Source organism: Bactrocera oleae, chromosome 6 (assembly GCF_042242935.1).
Source record: "Bactrocera oleae isolate idBacOlea1 chromosome 6, idBacOlea1, whole genome shotgun sequence".
NCBI lineage: Eukaryota > Metazoa > Arthropoda > Insecta > Diptera > Tephritidae > Bactrocera > Bactrocera oleae.
Window position 1 is genome coordinate 62561302 of NC_091540.1, and position 25412 is coordinate 62586713.

The 25412-nt window shown below is 34.2% G+C and overlaps 1 protein-coding gene across 1 annotated transcript; it reads right to left on the minus strand.

Annotated features, from left to right (window-relative positions):
- Positions 1–215: 215 nt before the first annotated feature.
- Positions 216–25412, minus strand: LOC138857670 (uncharacterized). Its single transcript, XM_070111171.1, has 2 exons — positions 23645–25412; positions 216–314 (listed from the first exon to the last, which is right to left on the minus strand). The coding sequence occupies exons 1-2, from the start codon at positions 23708–23710 to the stop codon at positions 216–218; spliced, it is 165 nt and encodes a 54-aa protein (XP_069967272.1). The 5' UTR covers positions 23711–25412.

The following is a 25412-nucleotide window of genomic DNA, read 5'->3' on the forward strand; positions in this document are numbered from 1 at the left end:
TGCAAAAAGAAATGCCGTTAGTTTTTGTTCACTATTTTTACACATATTTCACAGAAACAAACAAAAGACACAAAACTTAAAGCCAATAAAAAAATCAAAATTTTAGTGTCACCCTGTATCCTAAATATTTCCGGTTTTTTATTGTCCATTAATATTTTCATAAATTCCGTTTTTTTCATTGCGAAATACTTACCTTTACCTGAGGCACCCCGATGTCACCACATTCCGCTTACATCTGCCTGTGAAAGCGCTTGACCGCGATTTAAGGACTGCGAACGTTGGTTGTGACGATGAGCGTGATAACGACTACCGCGCTGAAAAGAAGTAATATGCAAATTTAATAAAATATATTTTATTTTAAATAGTTCTACAAAGATACAATGAGAAAAACATTCTGAATTGAATTCAAAATCCTCGCGAGCGTTAGCAGAGTATCTCGACAACTCTTATGGTTCGAATTCACACATTTTGGTTAAAGTTTTGGGTATGAAGCGTATAAGTGCTAGACTCGTACCAAATGTCTGAATCTTTAGCAAACACGACATCGAGTAGAGGTGGTAAAAGAGATGCTTGACCAGGTAGCTGAGAACATTACATTTCTCTAACACATTAGTAGTGATACGAGACGTGGGCTTATAAAGAGGACGTCGAAACTGTTCAATAATCTAGCGAGTGTCCCTCCAAAAATGAGCCGAAACCGAAAAAAAAAACAAAATTCGATGAAGACACTGAAGGCTTTCCGAGTCGAGGCTTTTAACAAGTGTATAGAAAATTGGATTATGCATTAGTATGTTTATAGTATATTGGATCAGCCTTAAACAGATCACTCTTCATGATGACAATGCGAGCTCTTACACATCGACTGAAACAACTGCATTTTTGAGCACGATTTGACTTAGCACCGAATGACTTTTTCATTGATCAATATTTGTTTTTGTTCTCTAATCCCGAAATATAAAGGCAACTCTCATATTGAAAAGTTGGATATACCGTGTATCTTTCTCGTTGGCAGCTGTATAAAATGAAATGAATTTATCTAATAAAAAAATTAAGTTTTCTTAAAATGCAACGATCTCTCCACTCTGCCTCGTACGTATGTAAGTAAAGTATATTTCCGCCAATAGTTCAAACACTATACAATAACTAATAAACTCCATTAATAATATAAGTACTACTTCTAATTTTACTTAAAGAACTTGAAAATTTTAAATATAGCAGTAGTTCCAACATTAGCGCAATGATTTTTCATCCTTTAACTGTTTTCTTTCTTCCTAACCATTATGTGCCTGCAGTTAGTGTAGTTTTTCCCTGAAAGTTCTTCTTTGTATTCCCGCTTGCTGTACAAGCATAAGAAGCCTGTGTAAATAGGTTTGTCATTTGTTAGCTTAAGTGCCTGTCGTCGACGTCGTTTTGTTGTTGTCGTTGTAATTTTTCATTGTTACCAGAAATGTTAGAAATGCTGCAGCATTCATTGTTATATAAATTAACTATTTCCTTGCGCGCTTTCAACTCGTTTTTTGTCATTATTTTTTTTAATGCATCTCCTTCAATTCCGTTATATTTATATACACTAGTAGTTACTAATACTCGCATATTGTCCACTATTAATTTTCTTGAAGTTCTTTATAAAGGCGTAGAATGTTTTCATCAACTTTTTTATATACTTAAGAAGAGAAAGGAGCTTGAAGAATGGAGCTCAAAATGTCAAAGTAATTAATGTAAAGTAAAACAAAGTTCATTTGAAAAGATGATGCCTGAAACTCTAAAAATTTGCTAATGCTCCTTTTATCTGCGCCAGTTAGTGACCAGAAAACCTTATGTCTACAGACTAAGAGCTTAATTTTATTACCTTCTACAAGCAATACTGACAATTCATATGTACACAGACTATAATTAGAACTGAAGTGAATCCTAAAACTATTATTGTATATAATATTATATAATATATAAACCAAAATAGTTTGGACTTCATTAGAAGTTTGCTGGTTTAATAAAAGTTCCATAAAGCCAACTTAGAACCTCAAGTGACTATATGATAATTTTCCTCAATCACACCAACGCAGAAAACTTCTCTGTCTTACCTTGCTACCGCAAAGGATCAAAACTAGGCACTACTTTGGGATCAGTAGGCAATTAAGAAGCAGATCCCACTTTCGACAAACAAAAATTACGCTCTATACGCTTCTCAACGTTTCCGTCCTATTATACGGCGCAGAAAAATTTACGAAGATTAACCGAGATGAGAAAGCACTTAGAGTGCTTAGAGTATTACAAAAAGCTCCTTCGATTCGAGACCCATGGGTAGACAACGGAAGCCAGGGCACCCTGCATAGTAACCTGTCTGCACTCGGGCACAACTCTCGTAGCCTCACAATGCTAGAAGCAACTGGCAAAGTATTGTGTTCCAGGCCCAGATCCACCCACGGTTGTAGTGCCAAGGAAGAAGTGGACAGTTTTTTTTCGTATTTGTTTGTAATTTAGTATTTGATTCGGTCGAATATTGCCTTTTCAGCAGCCATTTCTGAGAGACAATCGATGGATTGTCCACATTTGTTTTTTTCAGAAATCATACATCATACATCTCAAATTTATGGCAAATAAGTACTAAAACAGTCTTTTGTTCATGACTCATCAAGCTCATGATCTTCGAATGTCATGAATCACCCAAAAAGGTAATAACAACAGTTACTAATGAATTTAAGAATAAAGCATGTATAAATATGTATAGCTTTAGAAATAGAAACATCATATTGTGCCTGACAACACTGGAAGTTTCAGAAGGTCCAAAAAGCTCATTTCAGAGAGAGTGAATTATAAGAGCTCGAAAAGTAGTCTTAAAAGAAAATCTTAAATTAATTCTTCTAATTAAAAAAAAAGTATCGCTAACCAATATTCGGCACGCCTCTCAAACAAATACTTTTTTTTATTATTAGAAAATCTTTTGGATATAAAATTAAATCTACCATAAATAAAATCCCGTTCAAATTTCCACATTCAATTAGCCAGCACCACAACTGTTATTGTCTTAATGCCAAAATTCAGCACTCAAAGTAATCTCGCACAAAAGAAATTAGTTATCAGGCCAAAGACAATAACAAACTTTGCAAAGTTTAAAAAAAGCACAGACACAGTCATGTGTGGTGCAAGCTTTCAATTCCAAATGCTTGGTTGAGCGTTAGATGTGTGTACAGCCCCACACTTACCAACAATACTATAAATTATTTTCTTTGTTTAATCTCTTGAACTTATGGTGGCAATTTATAACATTAGAAGGAAAGTTCCGAACGCGGCAACCACATTATTCTTACTTTGTCAGCTGTAACAAAGACGCCAACGGATAGAATAACATAATCAATGTGGCATGCAGAGGGCATGAGAGAGAGCGGGAGAGTGAGAGAGCGCAAGGCAGAGAAAGGGCGCAGGGTGAGCGCATGCATTCAAGAAGATTATCGATTCTATTTTCAATGTTTTTGCAGCGTTTTAAAAAGTTTATCCTAAGTGCAGTCAACGCTTCAACAGCGCTAGTTGTGAAAACAATACTAACTACAGCAACAACAACAACAAACAATTAAACCGCAACTAAAGTGTCAACTTCAATCAAGTAGTTTGGAAAGCTTAGCAGATGCGCACAAAAACAACATTACCGAGTATTAAGCGGGACTCAAAAGCAGCAGTGTAGGTGGCGGGTGCGGCGAAGACGCACGGAGAAATCATCAAGACATTTATATAATAAAGTGGGTTTTTTTTTTATCGCCATGCAGGGAAGCTGTTAGATGAGGCATTAGAAGACTGTCTATATGTGCTGGTGTTAGTTTTTGCTAATATGTCCAGCAGATAAGCAAAATGGACCATGTCTTAATTGCTTTTCAGACAGTGAATTTAAATAAATTTAAGACGATTATTATTATTGAGATTGTTAGCGGAAGTTTGTTGAAAAAAACCTTAAATGTTTCTAGTTTTATTTGTGTTTTGAGGACCACTCCAGCCGAGGCTTATAACAAGTCTATAGAAAATTGAGCGTTAGCATGCTTGTATGGGCTCAGTAGGGCCACAAAATTTAGTATTTTTTTGTCAGTTCGCTTCAAAATCCAAATACATTTTAGTTCGATGTTATAATCTAAATTTTTTCAACTAAATTGAGTCTGTTTGAACACCGAAGAAATTACGTCAAAATCCATTTGATCAGCTCTTGACCTGTCAGAACGTGGCATAAGGTATTTTGAAGGAGAATAAAAGCAAGCATTCTTAATCAAGAGAATATTTGCTGTTAGATTTATTATTTAAATATATTTACACCTTTTTTAAAAGTGGAGAAAATTACACTGCAAATTATACTCGCTAAAGCATTTAAAGCGTAAAAAAACCAAAATTAGGATCAAACCCATTGGAAGAAGAAAAGTATATAAAAAACTAAAGGTTAAATAATAATGTTAAGGTTTTTCAGAGTAAAAACCGGTTTATGTCGATTTCTAGAAAAATTACAAATGCTATGGAAAAAAGTTGAATAGAAAAGTTGTGGGTAATAAAAATATCTACAGCTTTTGTGTTAACATTTTTCTCATATGATCTTAAAATTTATCTGAAAAATTAAAAGATTTTTTTCTTTTGCGATATTTGGGGTAAACTAACGTTTCTAAGCCCCAAATACACTATAATTTTTTCACCTAATTTTGACTACACCTTATAAAAATACCATAATTTTCATATTTTCACATTTTCACGTAGAAATAGCAATAAATGAATGAGTTAAAAGATTCTTGGTGCAAATGAGTTTATAAAAATGTGTTCCCAATAATTGACCGTTTGGGAGTATTGAGGCTTTCATGGTAAATATAATATTACTATTAAATTTATATTTTGGAATGAGTACGATATTATTTACTCTGTATATAGCCTAAAGTCTACACATATTATGATGGTTTCCACAAACCAAAAAAAAAAAATTAAGCAACTTGAATTTAATTTACTTTCAATCGAAGATTTGATTATGTTGGCAATAAAAGCAGGTCTACAGCGTATAATAAGCTGAATTCTACGAGCACTTCTGTAAGATTTATTGCAAATTACAACAAGATTATAATACACTAGGCACTAATTTACAGTTATAGAAAATTAGAAAACGCAATTGCGCAGGTAAAAGTAGTGTCGAACATATATTATTATATGATTTTCAGAGCTATTTTGATTAAAATGAAAAATATACTTAAAATTTGGCAAGTCATTCGAGAAGCACGTGCAACAAAATCAACGGTGAATTGACTCGCAGGCACTCAAATATAACAACAGGCGAATAAGGAAAATCGATATTGGTCTATACAGAAATATATATAGATATGTATCTATCTATGTATGTGTATACATTTGATGCGTACATCATTGAATTCCGAAAAATAAAATCATAATAACCGCAAAATCTAATAAAATGCGGCGCGTCAAATGTCCTACCCCAGCTCAAATGCAACGCAAAGCACAAATTTACATACATATAAATATATCTAAGTATGTATAGGTACATATATGTATGTATTAATATGCCAAAAATTGTTGTTGGAAACATCTGAAGCTGGAAAATTCGCCGCATGCGACGTACACATCAATAAAAGCGAATAAGCACGAAAATGGAAATGAAAATTCTCTCGACTGTATTTTCCCCCCCTAAAATTCTATACACACATACAACCACACACTAACATATGGACGAAAGCGTTGAAATACAAACACGAAAGGATGCCACCCTTTGTTGGCTATTTTTAGTAACGCAGCGAAGTCGTAGCAGAGCGCTGAAAGCTTGAAAAGCAACAGTGACTGCAGGAGGAGAAAATACGAAAATGCTAAAACGCAATAAACACATGTAAGCAGCGGCCGACTGTCAAAGGATATACACCATATCTTCGGAGATGCAACTAACAGCTATCTTTATTTACAAAACTCTAAATGTGTGTGTGTATGCACTTAAGGTAAATATTAGTTAGTGGTGTAAGCATAAGTAGGTATATCTAAAAATATCGATGTTTCTGCAATAAATAAAAAAAAAAAATTGTTTAAGTTAATATTAACCTGCCAATGCTTAATATATTTTAAATTTCTAGAAATATTGCCAATAATCTTTAATCATTTTTTATATCAATTTTTACTTTTTAATATAATTTTAATAATAATAATTCATTTCTATTTAATCAGGCAAAAGTTAGTTGATTGACACTTCATTGTATGCTGGAAGAAAATTAAAACCTCAATTCGTTCCATGAGTATGGCTAGTATGACGTCATAAAAAGGTTACTCTAAAAAATCAACATAATTTTTGTACTTAACTACTTACTGTTAAACTAAACTGGAAGTGAAAAAACCATATCTAACTTATCTCAAAACAAGCAAAAAGGTTAACATCGTTTGCAACAATTCGTAGGTTGCACCGTTGCACTAGACAATAACCCATGCCGAATTTCTTGAAGACATCTCCTCAAACGAAAAAGTTTTCCATAGAAGCACTTGATTCCGATCGTTCAATTTGTGTGGCAGCTATATGCTATAGTAGTCCGATCTGAACAATTTCTTCGGATATTGCAACGTTGTCTTAGACTATAACAAATCCCAAATTTGGTAAAAATATCTCGTCTATAAATGAAAATATTTTCCATACAAGTACTCGATTCCGATCATTCAGTTTGTATGACTATAGTGGTCCGATATCGGCGGTTCCGATAAATGAGCAGCTTCTTGGGAAGGAAAGGACGTGTGCTAAATTTCAGATCGATATCTTAAAAACTGATGGACTAGTTCGCGTATATTCAGAGAGACAGACGGACGGACATGGCTGAATCCATTCAGCTGGTCATGCTGATCATCTATACAATATATATATTATAATATTTCCGATTCAGGGTATACAAATAATTTTAAATTAAAACTGAAATTCTCTAGAAACAAAGAATCCATCAAAAGTTAAGTTTACAAAAATTTAAGTTAGCATTAACAAGAAACACAACCATTTTATACAGAAACACAATTCAGAAGCTTTCAATAATTTTCCCAGCTTTTGTTAGAATCTACGCTTTAGACCATATGGACAATATCTTATAATGCCATAAAGTCGCGTTGTAAATTTGTGTTTACTAACGGTTGTCAAGTGCTCTTATTTAATGAGAAACACAAGTTTGATACTTTTAGGTATACGACATGGAACTGTCAAAATTGTAAACAACGCTGTCAAATTTAAAAATCCTGCAAACCGATTTCGTTGTAAAATAGGTTCTAGATCTATAAAAAAACTAAAATTATATTTGAATCAAGTTGCATGTTTTAGCACATTCCCCATTTGTGGACGAACGGTCGAGATTGCAACGTTCTGGACATTATGAACAGTCAATGTTATAGACACTAATGTTGACAGCTAATGAACGGTTTAAACAAGTTCTTGATATTTTTTTGTTTTGAAATTTCGATAAGAATTGAAGATGAGCTTACCTTGACGTAGACAAAAAAATTTTTCATAAATTCATAAGGATTAAATTGTATGGATTTGAAATTCTGCCGGAACTTCTGTCGCTGACACAGGTATGCCTGACATAAGCAATCCTACAAAAAAAGGTGTTTGCAATAAATGAAAAATGGTTGCGAAGTCATGGAAAACTTGCCTCATTCGATTACATCGAATAAAATAAAATAATAAAGCTTAAAAAGCGTCATGCAGAGGATATCAACTCACTTATGGATCGACTTAACACATTTTGGTTAATGTTTCGGGTACGAAGCCTGTCAAAAGACCTGACAATTTAGCAAAAATAGATGCTTGACAACGTAGCTGACAACAATCTATCGAATGGTGCTCCAAAAATGAGCTGAAAGTCACTGAAGGCCAATTCAGCCAGGTTTATAACAAGTGAATGGAAAATTGCATTAATCTTTGGCGTGCAGGAAAATATTAAGAATATGATAATACAGATTTGTATTGAAAAAGGGGAAAATGTAATTTTTGTGTCAGTCCGGGACAAATTTTATCAAATGTTATAAAAGTTTACAATATTACGCATGTTTGCCAAATTATGGGAGTTTAAAGAAACTTTCGAGAAATAATCGGTAGTTAAATTGAAACATATGTGAGAATATAGCTGCCACTTATTGAAAACAAGTGTAGTTAAGGTTTTTAAGGTGTCTACCAAACCATTTTTCAAAGTATAAAGTGAAAAAGTTTAATTTTTTCTGACCCACCCTAATAAAACATAAAGCAGTATGATTGCTAAGCGAAGATGTAAGCTGATGAGTTTTTTTATGAAAATTTTAAAATTATATAATACTTTTACTAATGTTCTTTTAGAGTTTACAAATAATTTTTAGGTTGTTGAGTATTATTACGTTTATTTGAAAACCTTTTACATTGAGTTAGGGAATATATCAGAAATATAGCTAAAATACATACATACATATGTGGTCATACAACAAACACTGCAGTTATGTAATTTGCTTCTCTTCTTTACACAAACAAAAATATGTGGTGTAATGAAACCGTTACCTAATCAGCAACTAGTTGATAATTTAATAAGTCGCATTTTGTGGCTTATGTTTTATGCTTTCTCAGGTTTTTAACTTCGTCAATCTTGCAACGCTGCTTTCTTTTGTCTTTAACCAGCAGACCATGGCAAGTGAGTAAATAAACTCTGCATGCTATATATGTATCTACATTAGGGTGGAACAAAAACGAATGTTTTTTTCGCTTCTCTGAAAAATTGGTTGATAGGCACCTATAAGAAAGGCTTTCCAAGTATGAACTCTTACTTGTAATGGAACGTTCCTCCGCCAAACGGTTTTTTATGTTTTTCTTATTATCGGATAGAAAATTTCATGTCTGGCTTCCTACTTATTTTTATTGATAACACCATATGAGAAAAACCGAAAACCGTTAGACGGAGAACCTTTCCGCTCAAATTTAGAGCTCATACTTGAAGAACTATTCTTAGAGGTGTATATTACTCAATTCAACAGAGAACGAAGCGAAAAAAATATTTAAAAAAATTGTTTGACCCGCCCTAATATACATATATACTATATGTAAAGTAGTTATGAACTCTTGCGTTTGGTAATTTGCAGAAGAGATTGGATATGTTGAAGCAAAATACAGACCGATAAACTTAAGTGATCATAAACATGAATACTCAAAGCCATATGTATATTATCGGATATTATGTTCGTTAGTAATAAAAGCTTAAATTTCAGTAATTTTCAATAGTTTTTGAGAAAAACAATTTTTGTTGTAAAGCTAAAGAGCTTTTCAAATAATTTTTATTTTTTTTTTCTTCACAATACAAATAATAAAGATACATAAATTCTCATAGCGACAGAAATAGTTTAGTCCGCCCTAACTAAGGTGTCGACATAGCAATTATGCTCAGACATTGTGTATGTATGTGTATGTAGTATATATATGAGCATGTAAATACAAAATTTATTAGCAGCTTTTTGTTTTCCATGAAAATCTTTCAATATTGGGGCGACTTGGTGATTTCTAATAATAATTTATATGACTGACGTGAAATCTAGACGTGGGTCCAGAAAGTTATTTATGTAGCCTATTAGCCTGATGGCATCTGTGTGGCGGAAAACATGTGAGTAAACAATATGTTTATGGCCAAAAATAATATAAGCAAAATTGTTGAAGTCTTCGGTAATGCGAAGCATAAATTGATGGACTTGGGTGAACGACGAAAAATATGTCGAAATAAATGTATTGTATATTGTTTAGATGCGCTTTTCAACAAGACAGAGGTAATTATGAAATACTAATATTAAAAAAAAAGAAGATATACAAACTATTTAACAATTTTTATGAAAGCAATTTCTTAAGAATGAAATTATTATAGTTTTGAATTTGTTTTTTGAAAATTTATGAATACACACAAATGTTGAGATTAAATGGATTAAAACGTTTTTTCATTAATAAATGTGTACCAAAAAATAAAGTCATTTACACGGATTACTAAAAAGTACATATGTATATATAATATCTTCCAACAAAAAATCAATTCAATACCAAAAGAAAAACATAAAATTAATCAAAAGCTTCTTTTTATGCCCTGAATAGGGTATATTAAGTTCACCACGAAGTTTGTAACAACCAGAAGGAAACGTGACAAGCTGAGCCGATTTAGTCATGTTCGTCTGTCTGTAAGCCAACCAAGCACACTTTGGTGGCAAACGAACAAACACGAGCGAAGAGGAGTATGAAATAACGACTAAAATTCCTGGCGTATTAGCGCGACTGGACGGAGGAATAATTCAAGTCTATTTATTCAATAATATCAGGATCATTGAGAGAAATCCGGGATCCGGACATAATTGCAGTGAATTGTTGAAGAAAAAAATCGACGACAATTGTTTTAGAGCATCGAACCCCCTGAGAGCATCGGACCCGTAAGGAATAGTCCCAAATTCACCCTCTCCCTCCTCCCCCCATTACTGAATACTATAGAAGGTTTACCTGAACATCGCGCTACGGACGATAATATAAAAAACAATCAACCAAATATCTCATAAAAATACCAAATTTGACCCTACCTTTCCTTATGCAAGTCGTCCATCTACCACTGTTAATGACGATATACAATAGTTAAAGAAAACGTGGTAAAAATCGTCGTGTTGGCATCAGAGCGATAGCAGAAAAACTCAACATCTCTTATGGATTGACTTTTGGTTAATGTTTTGGGTATGAAGTGTGTCATTTCTAGACTGCTATTAAAAGAGGGAACGATCTCGAGTAGACGTGGCAAAAGAGAGGCTTGGCAACGTAGCTGAGGACCCTACATTCATTAAACAATTCATTACTGGTGACGTGACAGAAATATGCTGTTGAAAAAAGCTTTTGATTTTGCTCAGAACAAGAATCGAACCTCATTAAAGATAAATGACATTTTAACACCTTCAACCAATACAAAACTATGGCCAAAGCATTTTAAATAAGGACACATTTTACTACTAATTTAAAGTCATACAAGCGGGCAGTAATGGTTGATGTGACAGTTTCTAATCTATCACAAACACAAAAATATAAGGAATAATACTAAATAAGAGCAAGAAAAAACGAAGACTACACCGAAGCTTTATTAACGTTCACAGCTGCGTTTCTTATACCTTCAGAGGCTATGAAAATATCTTTGTGTTGATTTTGATCGCTGGATTTGTATGGTAGTTATATTCTATAGCACTCCGATCTGTAGAACTTCTCCGGAGTTTGGACCGTTGTCTTAGACAGTATTCGGTTACAAATTTCGTAAATTTATCTCGTCTAATAAAAAAGTTGCCCATACAAGGACTGGATTTTGATCGTTCAGTTTGTATGACAGCTATATGCTATAGTGATCCTAAATCGGCGGTTACAGAAAATTAGCAGATTCTTTGCGAGAAAAGAACGTGTACAAAATTTCAGATAGACAATATGGACTTAGCTCATTATATATAAACTTTAACGTTCGGTTACTTCTGGGTGCTCCGAACTTCGTGGCAAACTTAATACACCCATTCAGGGTATAATAAATAATGAACCCATTTACCTAAATTATTATGTTTTATTGTTTTTGTTGCATATATTTACAGAAGCACTTCAATAAATTGGCAGCTGATTTCAACGAGATCAAATCTTTCAATGCTCGATTTTCACAAAATTCACAAAATTTAATTTTTTATTTCGATAGTTTTAATTTTTCCTTTGTTGAATATATAATCATACAAAAATAATAAATAAATAAGCGATATTCGCTCTTCACACCCGGTTCACTTTGACGAATGTAAAAAATTGGCAATTTCGCACTTGTTGCAGCTAGACGCTAATTTTTTGTTTGCACCATATTTGTTTTTAATATTTTTTCTCAACACATGTGCACACACATACATACAAATATATATATATAACTTTGGCAACGAATCATATTCAATGCTTTCACAGATCACAAATGCAATGAAATCACATTTGAATCAAAAGCCCACACTATGCGTCTCTTCCGAAAATAAACATAAATTATGCTGTGACAAAAACAACGGATGCAACAAAAAAACACAGCGTGAATTACGCGATAACGTCAGCTGATTGCGACGGACATTGCTATTACCGCTAAACCGATGAAAAACGCGAGACACGCGACGTGCAACTGAAGCTGCCACAAAATCAAAATCTTGCTGGCGTTGAATGGGACCGGCCGGCCCACTCGAAAAGGTGTGAGTACGAGTACGAGTATGCAAATGATTAGTACTGTTGTGTGGTCGTGCGGTCTCTTAGTGATAAAGCGCTGCTGTAGTCGTCATAGATGCAAGGTGTTCGTTCGTCGCCGCTCAATGCTACGAGTTGAGTAGGCGCCCACACCTGCACAGCGCTGCGCTCTCGCTCAACACTACGCGTCGTTGTTAGTGCACTCTATGTGCATAGTAAAGCGATTGTTGCTGCTTTTAGCTTAAGAATTGGTTCGTGTTTTACTGATCGCTCAAGATCGCTGAGAGCACTCTGGCGCCGTTGCTCGGCGTATGCTTTTAGCTTTTATGCTTCGATAAAAGTAATTAAAATAATCTGCGCGACTCGTATTTGGATTAATATTTTGTCTTGTATATTGCATTTGTAGTACCGTTAGAATTTATATTAGGTCGGATTGCACATGGCATTGCGGTCGCCCAGTCTGCCCACGCTTCTTTATTATTTTTAACATATTCTCAGCGGCATTATTTGTGTTGTTTTCTTGAAGTGTTTTTTTAGGGCCCTCAGGAAATGAAAAAAATATCAATTTAAGCGAGGAAGAAAGAATTAGTCTTTAGAAAATATTTATTTATAATTTTGGCTTTCCTTTACTGATAAAAAATTATTAAATTTTAGGAATCATATATTTTTTTTTGCTTGTATTACTCTTGTTGTTGTTTTGTTTTACGCTAACGCTACTTATAAATAATAGAATGTCTAAAAAATATTACGGTTTTATTTGATTCTTACAAAAACAAATGATAATTTATTAACTTGTAAAAATCTTAACATCCATTCTATACAACATTAGCAGCCCATTAGGAAATAATTGATGTTAAATTTCAAAACCAGTGGTTTTATAATTTGTGGATTAAAATTGCGCATATTTTTCTATATTAGACTGTTTTTAATAGGTTTCTACAAAATAATTTTTTCTCATTCGGATTTGTGAAAAAGTAACTTTAATTTAATATTTTGTTATTATTTGTTAAGATCTGTTTATTTTCCCAATTACTTTTCATTGCAAAATTTTAACACTTCGTAAGCTAAAAAAATGCATAGTTTTCTGTCTATTTCACAGCTCAAAATAGCACTTTTAATTATATTTCCCTTCATCATGTTGTATTGTTCTTTTATGTTTAAACAATTTTACTTCCGCTGAATTGTGCCTTACCAGACCGGTAGGAAATATCAAGCGTTTAAATTATTTACTTTTGGTCGTGAACAGGTACCAAATATATATTTTCCATACCATGGCTTATATAACGTCTTCGCGTTTATTTTCTACTTCAAATCTATAATCAAATATGGTAAACTTCCTTTTTTTCAAGTTGAAAAATGCATCACAGAACTTTGTCGCTCCCACAGAAAAGTTAGAAAAGTTCAATGTCGACGAAAAATTTTAAACGCCCGATATCATTCAAATGATTTTATCGATAACTTTTCTTGAGGCAGGAATGATAATACAAAATTTGCAGCTATAGAATCCAAACAATATTTATAAGGGCTCGAACTGGTAACAGTAATAGTTTTTATTCACAAACGGGCAGATCTCCGCGATCTCTTTCTTGACAACAGTAGACCTTTGGAGTTACATTTAAAGCAATATTATATAAGATAAAAACGATATGCAGGCTAGGATATGTCCGAATGGAAGCCTAGACGATGAAAAACTCAGATACGGACTTCGAATTACTCAGAAAGGTATATTGTTAACTACTAAACAAGCTAAAGTAAAGGTAAAAACAATGGCTCGCAAGGCCTTCTGCTTGTCAGGAGCAAAGTAAGGAGGCTTTGTGTTAACTATACCCCTAAACAGAGTATACTAAGTGTGCCACGACGCTTATAACACCCAGCAGAAAACGTCGGAGACACTATACTTGTAGTATAGATAATATGATCAACGTGACGAGCTGAGTCAATTTAGCCATCTTCATTTATCTGTACTTATATGTACGCGAACTAGTCCGCCAACTTTCGAGATATTGAATTGAAATGTCCTTTTATTCCCTAAAAGCTGCTTATTTGTCGGATTTGCCGATATCGGACTACTATAACTGCCAAACAAACTGATCGTTCAAAATCAGGTCTTTATATTGAAAACTTTTTTATTTAATAAAGATAATAATCCTCACAAAATTTGGCATAGATCTCCGAAGTTATTATTCAGTTTGGACCACTATAACATACAGCTGACATGTATGCAGACCGGTCGAAATCAAGATCTAATTAAGTAACCCAAATACGACTTGAAGGTGGTTTATATGAAACAAAAAAAAAATATAACAAAACGTTTGCCGTTCGATACGAACCGTTAGCCAGTTGCGTTTGCAGATTTAGTTATATTATATATTTAGTTATTATTAGAAATACAAGTCTGAAGGATATTTTTATAGCTTTGGTGCCACCGACGTTAACGTTTTTTCTTGCTTTCATTCTCATTTCTCAATAAGTATTATATAATAAAATTTTCTGTCAGCTGTCACTACTGTAAGGCTAACTGTAAGATTATTTGTGACAACAATAGTTTTAAACTTCTTTTAAAATCTTAATCACCGTTATAAATGTGACAACCGTTGACTTGCGGATGTCAACGAATTTACTGAAAAAGACGCTTTGAAATCTTAAGGTGAAGCAACAGTGGCGCAAGATGACTTAAGATGGAGCCGTGTTGGCAACCATCTTTAATTACAAGACAACGAGCCGCACCAAACGACAAACTACCCTACCCTTATATGCATACAATAGCAACAATTACAATAACAAGTGGAAGAAAAGTGAAAAATTACACAAATGCAGCAGCATACGAGGCCAAGGCATAACGAAGCAACGAGCAAGGCACGTGTGCGACGAGACTTTACGCCTTACTACGTACGACATAGCCATAAAAGCGGTGGCATGGTGGCAGCAAAGTGCGGTAGTAAAATGTCAGTTTAATGTCACGAACTGCCAACTTGAAGCGGAGCAAGCGGCACTTCAATGTTTCGGCGACGAGTGGTACGTTGGGTAGCGGGACGCCAACGTGTAAAGGCGGCCAAACTAGCAGCAACGGAACAAGGGAATAACCTTGCGCCGCTGGCAAAAAGTCGACAAGGCTAGCGCTGGTTTGAGAGTATGAGCGACTTTATAAAGGTGTGTGTGTGTGTATATGTATATATATATATATGCATGTGGATAACTAGTAAATTGCGGCGCAGTTAAATGCTGAAGTGCAAAAAGCTCCAAACGCAAAGAGGATATGATGACTGGAGCGTGGCGCGGCCATCAATGCAACGGCCACGGCTACGGCTGCAGCAAATCGGGTAAGCCACGGCGATGTCGTGTGCGAAGCAGCTGTGAAATGGAGTGAAGTAGATTGTGTTATGAATAAAATATAATTTCATAGAGTGAGTGCGCATATTATGCCCTGCCTGTAACGCTGCCTGCGCCACCGCTGCCATTGCCATTCTTCGTGTGACACATCAAGCGAAAGGAAGTTGATAAGCAATGTGGACACATACACATACATACACATTTATATATGCACGCCTGTCTGTATGTATATGTATAAATGCATGTTTGTTTGTATGTTTATATATAGGCAGCGCTACACAGCTCAGGGCTGCTGTCAAATGAGCTGGTGAATTGAGAAGTGAATGCTGACAAAATGCGCTACAGGCGATGATAAACAACATCACGCCTCAATGCGATGCAAATACACAAACATATACATGCACTCATACACTCAAATATATAAACTTTCACGAAAGTGTAAAAGTGTATGCTTGCGCGTCTGTTTAAAAGCTCGAGTGGAAAAAGGCCAAGCAATTTGTCTAAAGTGCCAATTTTTGATCCAGCTTTGCGTCAAGCACAACAACAGCAATAACGGCGATAAGTGAAAGTATGCAATAAATGTGTAAGTACGTGCACATATACGCTAGATAACTTTAGGTGTATGTGTGTGTGTGTGTGTGTCTTCCGTTGGTGAAAGAGTTGTTGGGCTTCAGCGCCATTTGTTAGCTTTATTGGCGATAATTTTCGTGCATGGGCGAAGGTCTCGTTATCCTAGAAAGCTACAGGAATATATGTATGTGCGCGTGTGTGTATGCACCGTTATGTATTTAAGTATGCATAAATATGTACTTAAGCAACTTAATAGTAATGCTAAAACTCAAGTTTATTGGCGCAAGCCATCGAAATGATGTTTAAATATTCACAACATGCGCACATGCGCACGAATATGTGTAGAAATTAAGAAAATTAGTTTGTATCAAGCCTAAAGTTAATAAATCAAAAAATATATGGACCAAACATATCGGTGATTTACGTGTTAGATCTACTTTAAAACAGCAAAAACGATTCTGACAAAGTTTCAAGGGCGCATGGCAGGTGTAGACAGCAGCAATCTTTGTTGTTCGATGAAAAACGGTTATTTAATTTATTATGAATATATAGCTTTTCACTTATATAATTCGCACATATTTTTCTCAAAACTTCAGGAACAATACCTCATCTCAGTTTATATTTGGTTCACACGGCCTAAAATGAGCGGACATTAAAGCTCTTCGGAAAACTTAAATTAATTAAATGTGTGCATGAAAAATATATCAGCTAGAAGGCGCTGGTGTCAAAATAGTGTTTATATAATATATCACTATGCAATCTGATCAAATTTGACCCGGACTGGAACATTAAAATTGCGAGCATAAACGGAATCAATAAAAATTTGAAGCTTGAGAAGTATAATCACATTTGATTGGTTTGGAATGCCTTAAAAAAAGTGAGTGAATAATATACAGGTTAGTTAAAAAATTAGTGGATCTCACCAAAAAATAGCACTACGGGCTTCAAATTTATTTTTCTCAAGTTGGTACATCTGTCGTGAAAACACATGCAAAGTTACAAGTCATTCTGTCAATTAATGCTTTGCTTTAAGCTGGTTGTTCAGCTCCAAAGCAGGTGAGGTCACAACAATCAATAAAGAAGGTTCTGGCATCAGTTTTTTGGAATGCAAAAAGAATTTTGTTGATTGATTATTTGCAGAAAGGTTTAACAAGCAACTCTGCATATTATTGCAGCCTTTCGGATTAGCTGGATGAAAAAATTCGTGAGACCTGGTTTGCAGCGCAAAAAAATTATTTTTCATCAAGACAATGCACCTGCTCAGAAAGGTTTTTAAACAACGACAAAATACAACGAATTAATGTACGAATTGCTTGAGCTGCCACCGTATTCACCAGATGTGGCTCCCAGCGACTACTACCTTTTCAGAAACCTGAAACAATTCCTTCGTGGAAAGCGTTTCTCGTCGAATGAAGAAGCATTTACAGCCGTAGACGGGTATTTTGCAGAGCTTCCGGAAATTCATTACAGGGATGGCATAAAATTATTGGAAGATCATTGAAATTAGTGTATTGAAGTTAAGGGAGATTATAATGCATAAAAAAATATATTTTGTACCAAAAACAGTATTTTTTTTTATTTCGAGCGCAGAAATTTTTTAACCAAACTGTATATTAAACTATTTAGTTATCAAAATTTATATGCTGTAAAACCAGATGCTAAGCTGCTCCACTCTCTCTCTCTCTCTCTCTCTCTCTCTCTTCACACAAATTGATTTGGTTCAGTTTACTGTACCTCATAGGGTTCCTTCCGGCCAATATTACTAATAAGGCCACGAAGGAATCAAGCGTATACAATTTATTGAGGACAGGTAAATAAGACTGCAGTTTAATTAAATGAGAAATATGAAAACGAAGTAAAGTTCAAAAGCATTTTACACGACTACAAATATGCTGAGGCATGAGTAACTGCATTTGCAACGTTTAATTTTAAATCACACTCCCCAATCTTTGCGCCATAGTAAATCTCAATTCAACCACAAAATGTTTTACAAATGAAATGCAATTTTTTATAACCTCAACGCGAATGGAAATATGAGAATACACACACACATCTACATACATATGTAGAGAGTACGACTGCATTGAGAGTCTGTGTGGCGCACTCCGTGTAGCGGTTCGGTGTACTTTGACCCAGTTTCGTTCATTTTAAATCTTTTGCCTTTGTGCACTTCACTTTTTATGCGACTTGTTTTTTTTTTTTGCCTGAAACCTAGCTAACTGTTAGCTCCGCTCGTGCCGCGGTGTTGGCGGGAGTGGGTGCTGCAACAAACCGCCAAAGCCACAAAAGGTACGAAAGGAATATCAACGTTTGGAATATACTACTTGGTGTGTTTGTATGTGTGTACGTGTGTATGTGCGAAGCTACAAAACTTTTATTGCTATAATTGTGTCGAAATGATTGCACTACATTCGGAAGGAGCGCATTATTCAGGGAATGCAGCCCCTGCACAAATCACAAAACAACAACAAGGCTTGTATAATGGCTAAAATACCCTTCATAAAAATATTCCTTAAGGGAACTTGATTTTGTTCGATTAGTTTGTATAGCAACTATATGCTATAGTTATCCGATCAGAATAATTTCTTCGGAGAATGCACCATTGCCTTGGATAATAAACCATGTCAAAATTCGTGAGGATGTGTAAAAAATTTCAGATCTCTTTTTCGCTCGAAAACTAAGGAACCGGTTTGTTTCATTAAGTAATAAACTGTTACCCTGCTTAGCGTATAAAAATAATGAAAATGTGCAGTTGAACTATTGCTGCTGGCAAGCGATGTGATTTACCCCACTGTATATAATGAAATTATGGCACAACCATTTGCTTGCCATTTTTACACGTTTACGCTCCATTTAATTGCAAACGGTAAAATGGCGTGTCTTCATTGTGTCGCTGTAATTGAAAGCTTCATTCATATTTATAGTTTTAATAACAAAAAAGCATCTGATGTAGAAATTTTTGAAATAAAATTTGCCATAAAGCTTGAAAATTCAATATAGAATATTTATTGGTACACATCTATAGAAAAAACTGCAGATGCGATATATATAAATAATTATTTATTAAGGAAAAAGTTGCACTGTATATTTTAATAATGGGAAATAAAACGTTTCTTTATGTTTCGAGTTTACAGCTACAAAGCTTGTACCCGTGAAAGCGAATGCTTGAGTCATATGAAGCACTGAGAGGCTCGAAAAGTTGTTGAAAACTTAGCTAATGATAGTATTATACAGAAAATGGGAGATCAACTCCAGTCACGAATCAAAATACGTTAATTTGCTTTCAAAAGACATTCTTATTAAAAAAAAAACATGGCAAAAGTCATCATGTCCCTCTGTAAGCTTGATGTTTCACAAGTTCATAAATGAATGAGGCTGCTTTGCTTCAAAAAAAGCTTCAAATAAGATGATGGCATAGTTACTTGTTTAAAAGAAAATATTTATTTAGAGATGGTGGAAGTCTTTCCAAACTATATTTCTTAACTTTTAATTACAGTCTCTGGAACCTCGATACTTATTTACCGCTTAATTTGGTCCATTGGTATTATGTTTTGAAATTGGGACCTCTTTCATATTTTTAGTACCGTCCACACAAACTGAGTTATGCATAGCCAAAAAATTGTTGTGCAGATATACTTAAACAGAGGCCATTTAAAAAATGATCGTGGCACCTGCAACTCAAATAAAATTTTGTGATTCTAAAGATTTTTTTTTTAGGTAATGTTTTTCAATTAAATGATGAAACTTTCGATCTTTCACACAAAATGAGAAAATACATTAAAAGATCCAGATTTAATATTTATTTTTAAATAGCCTTGAGAACTAGCCAGAAAACTGTAGAGAGATGAGATTTACATTTGAACAGCCTTGAACGCCGGTCCTTTGTGGTACTTAAAACTCCTATATATTGATAATAAAGACCACCTTAAATCGCTCTTAGTCGATCACGAATTTCTTGAGGCGACTAATAATAGTTTCAGCTATCGCTCCTAACTCGCCAAATGTAATGTATGACTGCCAAGATGCTTCAGCTTCAGTCTTCCAAAAGCTGGAAAATGGAGAAGAAAGTGCTTAAATGTTTCTGTCACAACTTCCTACTTACAACTTTGGCAATTTATGTATGATAATATATATTGCTTTACCGCTTGGAAGCCTATTGGACAATGGCTCGTAAGAACTCCTACGATTGCAGAGCTCCTGACATCAAGTAGTCAAGTGGATCTTCTGCGTTCTACTCTAGACCGGACGGGTTGCGCAGTCGTTCAAGAGCTGGTCATCGATCAATGCCTGGTAAGCTCATGCGAGGTCTATAGATCCAATCTTAGAACGCAGGAGGACCACCGGGGTCCACCTCGTTCACACTCCGATGTAAGGGTGCCGCCTTTTGTTAGCTCATCATCATATGCAAAGGGTTATTAGAGCTCGTAAATGAGTAGCACAAATGCAAAGTACAGGCAAAGAACTCGATCACTTGAAGAAAACACACTCTTAAAATAGCTTCCAAAGTTTTCTATACATTATCTTCGGATATTCACAAGTGAAATAAATTATTCAATACATTCCTAGCACTTCATTAAACACTAGACTCGATATAGCTGATTCAAAAGGCATCACTTCACTACAATTAATTTGATTGCCAATAAGCCTCTTGTTTCTGCAATAATCTGTTCACTAAAGCACAGTAACTGCTTTAATATTCCTTTTGTATTTCATTCGCACTCACACATACTTTTTACCGACTTTAACAAACCGTAAATAATGTTTCATCCTTTGCAATTCTTTCAAAGCAATCAGCATTGCATTTGGCCAAATATCCGAGTGTTATTAGCTGTGACACTCACAGATTCAGGTGGTGTCGTGTCTTCGGCAATGCATCTTTGTTGTCTCTGCTCTTTTGGCTTTGCCTTTCACCTGCATACGAGCTGCTTTTCTACAATTCCAACTGACATCATTCCTATAAAGCTCTGAAAGTTACATTTGCAATTGCTTGTTTGGATTACCGTTATGCGGTGCTATGTAGCGCTGCTGTTGTGTCGTATTTCTTTTCTAGTTCGCAACTTGTGCAGTCGTATGCTGTCGTTGCAGATTAGTTTTTGTGCAATGTGTCGTCCTTTTTGACACATCCATTTGGGAAGTTGCATTTACATGCATAAAATATGTCCTCTTCTACAAACTAACTGCCATACATTTCATTATGTACAATGCGTTAAGCAACAGTTTTATGGCAGTAGAACATGCAATTACAATTGATGAATGTGAAGAGTAAATTTGTTTTTGGAGTAAGATCTTGTTATGTTTTCAACCACTGCAAAGTTAATGAAATAGACTGGCAGCAGCGGAAGCAAAATTACTTGTAGTGACTTCAAAAGAAGATGCTGAAATTTTCAATGTTGCTGACTTAGATCTTTTTGCATACAATATACTGCTAGAGATAACAGTGAGCGAAATTTCAAGTACATATATTTTGAAAACTCCGGAGTTGTAAATATTAGAGACCTAAATAAATAAAAATCTACCAGCGAGACTAGCAATGAATTCAAGACTTCGTATTTTATTATAAAAACAGTTTTCAAGCTAAGATCATAATCCCACCTCATTGGATACCGTTAATTTATTGCTCGAGTTATTGATCGAATGGAGTTTATTTTTATTTTCTGAATTGAGACAAGTTTCAATACTCACGAAACGAAATTTACCGTTCTCTAATAGTCGAACATAGTTGGTATTAGAATAAACCCGAATAATTATCTGGCCAATGGCTATTATTCAGGCCCTTTTTTTAGATCTTCTTCGGAAATTTTTATGCCGCCAAAACAACATGCTCTCTAAATTCGCCATAAAAATAGTTTTTAGCCAAAAGCGAGACCATAGAAAATATAGAAATGCTAACGATATTGTTAGCTTATCTGAGAAGATGATTTTTCAGATTTCCGGAGAATATAAATTTGCGTAATAGCGCTACTAAACACACTGACACAACTTTCCGCCACGAGCTGTCAAAATCACGTCATCCCTGTTGGTAGACGCTGTGTATGTAAATAACAAAAATTGAAGTATATCTTGAAACTTTTTTGAAACCTATTTAGTATGAGAAGGTTAGAGGGATGCGATTCTAGTTGGAATAAATCTACAGCTAAACGAATTATTTATGCTCTCATAGATAGTGACATAGAAAGCAGTTTTTTCGTTAATTTAGTACGACTTACTAGGATGTAGTTCTTTCTAAAAATATTTAATAGAAATCTATTGTCAAAAGATCTTAAAATTATGTTAACAGTAGTTTTTATGCAAAGTCATATCAGTTAATATTACTTTTATAACAGTTTTAAGATACGAGGGGTGTTTCGAAAATAACGAGAATTTTTGAATTTTAAATTTCGATTGTCAAATTTTTTATTATGTTGATATACATTAGGGTGGAGCGAAAAAAAAATTTTGTTCTTTGCTAAGTAGTTTTTGTAAATGAAAAAAAAAATGTGTAACATCTAGAGTCCACTCACTTTAAAAGTAAATTTCGAGTTAACATTTTTTTTAAGAGTTAAAAATTTTGATAATAGTTCAGGAGCTGTGGAGAGTCCTTTTTCTGGCCAATTAGAAGTTATCAACTTAAAAAAAATAAATTTTGTGTTCATTATTGGAGTTTTAAAAAAGAGTCTTAAATGACAACATGGTTTCCTTAAGCGTTAAAATAAATTTTGAGTCAAAAACCGTCAAATTCGGTAATTTTTATATACATGTAAAGAGTTCAAACCAAACAAAAAAAAATTTTTTTTTCCTAAATTTTTTTATTTTTATAATCTACAAATTTTACCTAAGGTTAAGCAAAAAAAAAAAATTTGTTAATCTTGTGTTTGAGAAGTGTTTCGAGGATTGAACGAAGCGCTGGTATAAGTGCATAATAACGCATGGGGACTATTTTGAAGGCGGCAACATCAATGTAGACGAATTTCCGTTATTTTTTGAACATACCACCTATATAAAATACGAATAACTATTTTCGAAAAGTAGTGGAAATATACCATATATTATTCATACAAAAAAAAAGTGATTAGAAACATTTTTGATTTTCTATAGTATATGCTAATTCTCCGAGTAGCAGAATACGAACCAGTGAGTAGTCATTTTATAAAGCATCAAGAGAAAAACAATGAAAAATATTTTGTGAAAAATATTTTGTTGGTTCTGAAAAATCTTAATAAAAAAATTTTACGCAAGAAAATATTTATTCTACAATTTATGTTTTGTTCACCAACTTATTTGAGAAAATATATATTATGTTCATGGAGATTTTGGTTTGTGTGGGTGGAACTATACCATATTTTAAGCTTTCCTTTATTTACCACACTCATATGAACCACTGTCCCAAATTTGTGATTTTTGAGAAATAATAAGCATACGAATAGCCTAAAAATATGCTACAGTATGAGGTCTAAACAGATAGTATTGAAATATTAAGATTTTGAATTATATTTCTTCAATTATTTTCAACTTATTTGCAAAACTCTTATCACATTTGTTTAGCATATAAACAACTGGTTTGAAATTATTTACCTCTACGTGACCCCAACCGTCCGCATTCATTTTCGCGGCTGCTTCGACACTTTCTTTAGCGCCCATCTTGTTGTTGTATTAGCTTTGCTTACGCGCTGAAGATTACACTATAGTGCAAACCTTGCAGATTTTGTCAAATATAGTCTCAAGTGGAAGTTTTTATTTTTGTAATTTGTTAGTTTTGATAATTTATATATATATGTAATTGGAGACGCCGAACTGTTTGAAAAACGATATTTTAAGCTTTCAAAAAAGAATTCTTTAGAGCACTCAAACAAATGTTGCGTAGCCTTTGTTCGTTATTAGAATATTACGGTGTATGCCACTACTTTTCAACTCTTCACAAGTCAAAAATAATTCAAAATTGCGAAGAACGTGTGTCACTCGGCCGTTTGTTGTTCGAAATGTAAGAATCTTGCTTCTGTTTGCAACTGTGTTGCAGCTGTGTGTGTGTGTGCGCGTCTGTCGCAGGTGCAGTTCGCTTTGTCACTTTGTCCTACTCAGCTGTCAGATTTTGTTTATTTTGATACCATTCGCTTACAGTTATATGTGTGGATGTGTGTGTGTGTGTGTGTGTGAAATTATTCATTCACTTTAAGTGTTCCACATTGATGCTGCTCCTTCGTTAAATTTACATTTTAATTTTCGTTTTTGATGAAATAAAAAGCGATTGCTGCTACAGAAACTCTCTCTTTTTCTGCTCCACGTGCACTCTTCAATGTGGCACGCTCTTTCGTATCGTTGGTGTGTGTTATTGTAATTGCTTTTTGGGGTTTTCGTTAAGTGCCTTTGTTAGTTAAATTTGTTGTTGCTTTTGCTGCTGCTGCGCTATATTCCAACGCGACTGCGACAGCTGAAGTTTCTTGGGTGTTTTCAATGTTTTGTAATTTTGCTTCTACGATGATTTGTGATTTGTTTATAATTTTTTGAAGGAGTTTTGGTTTAAAATTTTTGGTTTTTTCAAATCGTCTACAATTTCAAAACTTTTACGATCTCAAAAATTATTGTTTTTTTCAATCAAAAATTATTTTTTTGCTCTCAAAAATTATATTTTCTCTCTTAAAAACAGTTTTTTGCGGTTCAACTTGGCAAATACCCTGTATAAGTGCTTTCTATGCTTCTTAAGGAATTTGTTTGTAACTTGTCATCAACACACTTGTCTAATTCTTGCCTGAAATTTCACTTTTCATCAACTCTTTTATTTGCTGCTTGTTTCGCACGCGTTTCCACTCTTCGATTATTTCTTTCTAAGTAAACTAATGCTTTCTTTTTTGTCCCTTGCACCGAATAGACTTTTGTAGCGAGAAAAGTCAAACAGACAAACGTAGGCGAATATACAATACTGTTGTGCCGTTACACGAAAATACGACGAATGCGAAAACTTTAACGACTGCCTTTGAATAACATATATATGTAGATATTTTATACACTTCTGCACGTCTTTCGATTTATTTCCACATATTATATGCAATTTTCACTTCGTAAAACTTGAAAATATTTGCTGCGCCTCGAAATATGCAATTACTTTTCATTTAAAATAGGTGATTACACTTTACATTTGTATTTTTAGCATACCGCCAGGCGTATACAGCTGGCCAAAGCGAGGAAAACGCTTCGTTATTTGTTTGCCAGCAAAATGTTTCATTAAAACTCGAAGTAAATAGTTTCCAATTTAAGTTAGCATACTTTGAGGTATGTTGTTAAAATGTGTAGTATACTTTAGGACGCTCGTCACGTATTTAACGCTTTTAGACGTACTTTAGTCTAA

Excerpts from the sequence above, each read along its gene's own strand:
- LOC138857670 (XM_070111171.1), bottom strand. The coding sequence starts at position 23,710 with ATGGGCGCTAAAGAAAGTGTCGAAGCAGCCGCGAAAATGAATGCGGAC. Across the intron at positions 315-23,644 it reads ACGGTTGGGGTCACGTAGAG|CGCGGTAGTCGTTATCACGC; the intron begins GTAAATAATTTC and ends ACTTCTTTTCAG.